Genomic DNA, 6,392 nt, shown 5'->3' with positions numbered 1-6,392 from the left:
CCCAGCAGGGGGAGGAGAGCTCGGGGGGCTGGCTTGGGCTGGGGGATTAGACAGGGCCAGCAGAGGTCGCTGCTCCCCACAGTCCCTTGCCCCCTCCTCCAGCCCCCCAATCCTTTACTCACCAGCACTGGAGCCCTGGTGCCAAAACACATGGCCTGGCCCACCACATGTTTCAGCACCAGGGCTGGGGCCAACCATAGATACGCTATGGCAGCCAGAGCATCTCTATGGAGGACCCAGCCTCCGGTTGCCTCAGGGCACAGTGACCGTACCCTGACCCACTTTTTTATACTTAGCTTTTTTTAGACCCCTGGATATCCAGCAGTCAAATTTTCTCCCTGCGTTGCAAGTTTGCAGCACGGGGAACATTTTTTTTTGTTCCCGCACGTGCCTGTTGCCCCACCTCAAAGGGGTTTGAGGTGTGACAAGAGGTACGTGCGCGGTCGTGTAGACACGCCTGTAAAGTCAGTATCGGAGTTATTATAATCTTCACAAGGAAAGTAATTACAAAAGCACTCAATAGTATGGCAGCACATGCAGGCCTTATTTCTGGTCTTCCTGTTGTGAAAACGTAAGCAATCTGAAGTTATTTCTGGGGGTGGTAAGTGTGTCTGTGCCCTGTAAGAAATTAAAATATTCACTTAATCTCATCTGTAATGCTGCTGTTATGGAAAGTTAAAACCCTTTGTGTTCTCTTAGTCTTGCTCAGGGTGGATGTCTCTCCAGTTCACTGCTTCCTTAACAGCATTTTTCATGATCCATCAAGTATTAATTGCCCTTTAAGTGAAGGTGCAAAAGTTTTGGTTTATTTATTGTTTAGTGACGTGGAGAGGGGGCAGATACTAATTTCATTAGCTGGTCCTAGAAGTTTCTCACTGTAAGAGGATAAATAGAATTGGCCAGCCTCTTCCTTATTTTTCTATGCATGATTTTTTTCATATAGTACGAGTACAATGCTGCTGTTAATCATACCAACAAATTGCTTCATTCAGTAAAATATCATTTCAGCTGCATATAATTTTCATATGGAGAAAATGGAGCAAATCACTTGTTCCTTTCATAGTTGTCTTGATGCAAGAAAAGTTGTTTTGTATTGTATTGTAAATTGTATCCAGCATGCTTTGATTCTTCAATTTCTTGATGAAATGTGAGCAGGTTTTGGAGCACTCTTCCTAACAATAATGAGCTCTTCCTACTGACCTTATGTACATAGTCTAACTAAAAAAACCCTTTTAATTTGTTCCAGTTCATGCTGAAATTTTCTATTAGGTAGCAAATACTGAAGCAACAGAAGGCACCTTCTTCATTCACTAAGTTATCTCAGATTATGTGAAGGTGACAAAAATTACATTTTAGAAAGATCTTGAATTCTTTTCTAAAACACATATGTGTATGATTTGAATCTTAATAGAGGTCAGTTTGGTACACTTTTAAACTTAATTAAAAATCAGTCAGCCAGGCTGAGGTGTGTTGAGGAAAACACCCCAAATTTTGGCAGCCTTTCTCTCTCCACAGTTTGCATATTTAAAACTTTTTTTAACTGATTAATTGTAAATTATTATTTAAATTGTGCAAGCACCTACTCTGGACTCATTCAAAAAGCATTTGGATGCTTATCTTGCTGACCCAAGCAGACTTCCTACCTATGGTGGGGGGCTGGACTCGATGATCTCACAAGGTCCCTTCCAGCCCCTAATGTCTATGAAATCTATTAAATTAGAGTTGATGAGAAGGAAACAGTATTTAGGGGTATTTAAACGTATGCCAAAGAGCAGCGATGGCTTTTGTACTGTTGAAGGCTGTACTGGCATATAACTAAAAGCAGAGGAGCACCTAACTTCCATACATTTTTGCCCATGTTTTCAAAGACAAGCAAAACGTAAGTGTTACTTAGCAGTCAAATAGAATGGTGGGGGAAAAAGGAGTTGAAGTGTTCCATACTCCACCTATTTGAGACACCAGAGTGATATTACACACAGTAGATTGTAGAGATGAATTAAAAGGTCATCATATATGCTTTGTGGGGCTTCATGAGTGATCCTGACTTCTTCATATGTGTTTAGTGTTGATGCTTGGCTGTTAGTATTCTAAGCAGTATCTGTTCATGATCCAGAAAGATTCATTCTAACAGAGTCTGCAGATCTTCAGAATATGATAATCTATTTTCTTCCTTATGTTTTTTGATCAACAGTAAAATTATCAATGCTTACATTTAAGTTCCTATCACTGAGTTGCTAAGTTAACATCTTAACTTTTTAGGGGGAAGTGGGGACAGTTTACACCTCACAGAACTATTTTGACATTGTATGTAAGGTAGATAATGCTACACCGATTCTACTTAGTTCATATTTTTAAATAATTTTTTTTCAGCCCTAATGGCTCGAGGCAAGAAGCTCAAGGTTCTGGACCATAGATGACATAGGGCTAAGTACAGATAGTCAAAAGGCCGGAAGCCAAAATAATTCAGTCTTTGCAGGTTAGTCTAAGCTGCGTAGACTGAACCAATAAGGAAGTAAACAGACATTCACTTTTGGTTCTGGAAATGCAGCCACATGCCTGCAGTGGCCCAGGCCAGAAGCCAGGGGGTGCTAAAGCACACCTCCCTGCTTGGCTGAAGCAGACAGCTTGGGCTCAGGTTAGCCCACCCACCCTGCAAGGGGGGGTTGTGGGGGAGGTGCAGAGCATCCGGGATGCCGGGGGACTGTGAGTTAACTTGAATCTGGAGGGGATCTGGAACCAAAGTTCAGTAAAATGATATAACTTCCAGGTTTCTCTTAAACTGACTTCAGCTATTTTGAAAGCGGTTAATGTGCACTGAACTTTTGTTGTGTTACAGATTTGAAGCAGTTTCTGATCACTTATACTGGTTTATGTGTAATTTCTGTCCGTAGCTTACTCGCGGAGTAAGCTGCTCACTCAGAACCCTAATACGTAGTTATCTACCCAGTTGGCCAGCACAAAGTTTCTTCTGTTTTTTTCTTCTCAGAGAACTATGGTTTGGTGTTTGCCATGTTGAGTGCAGTGTTGGAAAAATCTTTTCTACTGAGACGAGAGGTTCGTTTAGGGTATTGGTTCTTAGATATGTAGAAAATAGGTTAGCCCAGGGATGTCAAATTCATCCGGCTCACAGTGCCAGTGCACAGGGCCAATTTGTCAGGGTGTTGCATGCAGCCTCCAACCCAGACAGTCCCTCTGTGCTAAGCATGCTTGCTAGCTCTGGCACTGTGGGCACTGCATGCAGTCAGCCCCCCTGTGCTATGTGCAGTGCCAGGTCAAGCCCACAGGCTGCCTGCAAATCGAGACCAGTGGCCAGCGCATGCTGTGCACAGCACAGGAGGGCTGGACAGGCCACACATGCTGCATGAGGCACAAGTCGCTGGCACAGGGCATTCTGTGCATGTGGTACCCCACTGGATTGGCTCCAGAGCCAGCACACACAGCTATCCAGCAGGGTGTGACATAGAATTATAGAAAATTAGGGTTGGAAGGGACCTCAGGAGGTCATCTAGTCCACCCCCCTGCCCAAAGTAGGACCATCCCTAACTAGATCACCCCAGCCAAAGCTTTGTCTAGCTGGGTCTTGGAAACCTCTGAGGGTGGAGAGTCCACCACCTCCCTAGGTGACCTGTTCCAGTGTTTTACTGCCCTCCTAGTGAGAAAGTTCTTTCTAGTATCTAACCTAAACTTCTCTTGCTTCACCTTGAGACTGTTATTCCTTGTTCTGTCATCTGCCATGCAGGGCTGGGGCTGGCAAGAGACCCACAGGCTGAATCTTATAGTACCATATGTCATTTCCAGCCCATGGGCTGTATGTTTGACAACCCTAATTAAGCCTTTAGGGACACAAGAATCCAGTCCAAGACACATACCTTCAGGAAGATGTGTTTTGTCAACTGCATTGAGACTCTGGGTACTTGTCCCTAGGGAATCAGATGTGGATCTTCCTCCTGTCTTCTGAAATGTTATAATGGAGTTCTGTTCTCTGTGAGAGAGGGGTCTTTTGCACCCTATTAGATCACTAAAGAAAATTTCTCCAAAGCTTTTTTCTTCTGTTGGGGAAATGAGACGTGTATTGCAGTAACTGAGGTACATGCGTTCCCTCCATTTCACCTAAGATTAGGTGTGTTCTTTTTATCATTTCATGCTTTGTTTTGTCAGACAGTTGAGTGGTAGGCTGCTGTCGCTTCTGCTCTGATTGATCAGCCAGGCTGGGGAATGTCAAGGAAAATATACCCCACAGTATGAAAGCCATTTTGTTTATGCAGTCTGTAAAATAAAAGTTTTCAAGGGCAACTTTTCAGATGACCTGTTGATCATATGCACTTTGGAGTGTAAAGGTAGGATGATGCGCCATATTGCCTTTGCTTGTGTATAGGTAAAGTATTCTTCCCCTGCTTTACATGTTGGATCTTTAGCCAAAGGTAGATTTGATTTAAATCACAATTTAAGTCACTGGTCAGGAAGCCTTTATTTAATCATTGTTTTCTACAAAAAGTATATTCTTGTTGTTTGATAGAACCTTCATGAAAATTTTCCCAAACTGAGTCTCTTTTACAGTCTCAATACTCTGAAATGTATTCCTTAAGACTTCTGGAATACTCTACTCAAAATGTTTCTCTTCCGTTTCTACTGCCCCTCCCTTCTTGCATTGATCTCTACACTCTTCTTCCTTGCCCTGATCAATTCCACCCCAACCACTCGTGACATGTAGTGGGCGCATGCAGGTGCACATGTACCCACTGAGCTTGGTGGTGCACCCCCTGCAAAAAGCGCCGCTGACACTGCCAGTGGTGCCTGCAAGTGGTTGCTGCTTGCCACCCCACCTGCCCCCTCACCACCGGCACCACCCGCGACATCTGCGGGCAGTCCTCGATCACTGCTGGCAGTGTCTGTGGGTGGTCACCAACCACTGGTCGGCACACGCCACCCCCCACCCCCCTGACAGCACTGTGGCCACCTGCGGGAGCTCACCACTTGCCACCACCTGCAAGAGCTCGCCGTGCCCCCCCAGCCTCCGGGAGCATGCAACATTCATGACCCCAACAATCTTCTATTCATTTAACTTGAAACTTTGCACTTGTAGAGAACGGCAAGGGCTTGACTCTGCGTACACAAACTTGCAGAGACACAATAGGGCTGGTGGTTATCAGGTCTGTTCTTTCATTTCCATATACTGCTGTTAACAAAGATGTTATCTCTGGAGACACAAATCCAGAGTTTGAGAACTGAAACTAAGCATCACAGAGATGCTTAATGGGATCTTCTAGACTGAGTACTGAGTCCCATTGGGTAGAGAGGTTTGTTTTTTTTTAATCTTTACTAATCTATAGAGGAACCTCTGGGAACCCCATAGGATTGGGCCCCTAACAGTCTATGGCTTGTTGTGACCTATTTATAAAACATTTCTAAAAAAGTTTACATAAATATATTGTCTCAAGTTATAATCCCTATTCCACAATGGTATCTTTGAGCTCTAACATATCTTAAATTAAAACTATCTTTATATAGGTTTTTGTTTTTAAAGCATCTTAAGAAAAAAATCAAAAAATGTGATTACATTTTAAAAATCTAATTTAAATAAAAATCCAATTTAAATTTTAAAATCCAATTTTTTTCACTGTTGATTTTTATCCACCTGTTTAACAGTGAATGCTATTTTATATTTGGTATAATAAATGCTGCCAAGTCTCTTGTGATCTTTCAACATTAAATACTGCAATGGGATTTTCTTTTTAGGAGTTCTTTGGAACTTGTCCTCATGTGATGCAGTAAAAATGACAATCATTAGAGATGCTCTGTCTACGCTAACAAACACTGTGATAGTTCCACATTCTGGATGGAATAATTCTGCCTTTGATGATGATCATAAAATTAAATTCCAGACTTCTCTAGTTCTACGCAATACCACGGGATGCCTGAGGTAAATCACTGCATACTACAAGATCCATATTAACATAATAACCAAACTGTACAACAGTGAATCCAGATTCTTTTTAAAATGCAGTTTCTTAAATCATGTAGTTATTATATTCTTTGTAGTCTGCTTAGTTCTGTCATTCACGCCAGCACTGCTTCTTACTCATCCTTGTTCAGAAAACAGCATAAATACAAACTTAGACCTTAGGAGAGACCAGTTAGAAAATGCTGTTTCAGCTCTTTTCTTGAGCGTTGCATTTCTGTTGTTTTTGTTCTCAAATCATACAGTGACCTTTTCCTTATTAACAGTAACTAATATAACCAAAGTCATAATATTAAAATAATTTTCCATAAGCATTTGAAACAATTTGAATGAAGTCTCCTCTACAAAAGTAATGTGATATTATTCACATCACTGGTAAGGTTATATAACATATAAAAAAAATTTAATTTTTCTGCAAAAGCCATTTAAATCT

General features: G+C 41.9%; 1 protein-coding gene across 6 annotated transcripts in view; it reads left to right on the top strand.

Annotated features, from left to right (window-relative positions):
- Positions 1 to 6,392, top strand: part of PKP4 (plakophilin 4) — a 245,731-nt gene that overhangs the window by 198,575 nt on the left and 40,764 nt on the right. For all 6 annotated transcript variants that reach the window (XM_019522356.1, XM_019522358.1, XM_019522357.1 and 3 more), the window contains exon 11: positions 5,737 to 5,920. In XM_019522356.1, coding sequence (XP_019377901.1) covers positions 5,737 to 5,920 — 184 coding nt within the window. The remainder of the gene's footprint in view (positions 1 to 5,736; positions 5,921 to 6,392) is intronic.

Source organism: Gavialis gangeticus, unplaced genomic scaffold (genome assembly GCF_001723915.1).
Source record: "Gavialis gangeticus isolate Ggan-Ray unplaced genomic scaffold, GavGan_comp1, whole genome shotgun sequence".
NCBI lineage: Eukaryota > Metazoa > Chordata > Crocodylia > Gavialidae > Gavialis > Gavialis gangeticus.
Note: the sequence above shows the minus strand (reverse complement) of the source record. Positions and strands in the feature narration are given on the sequence as shown.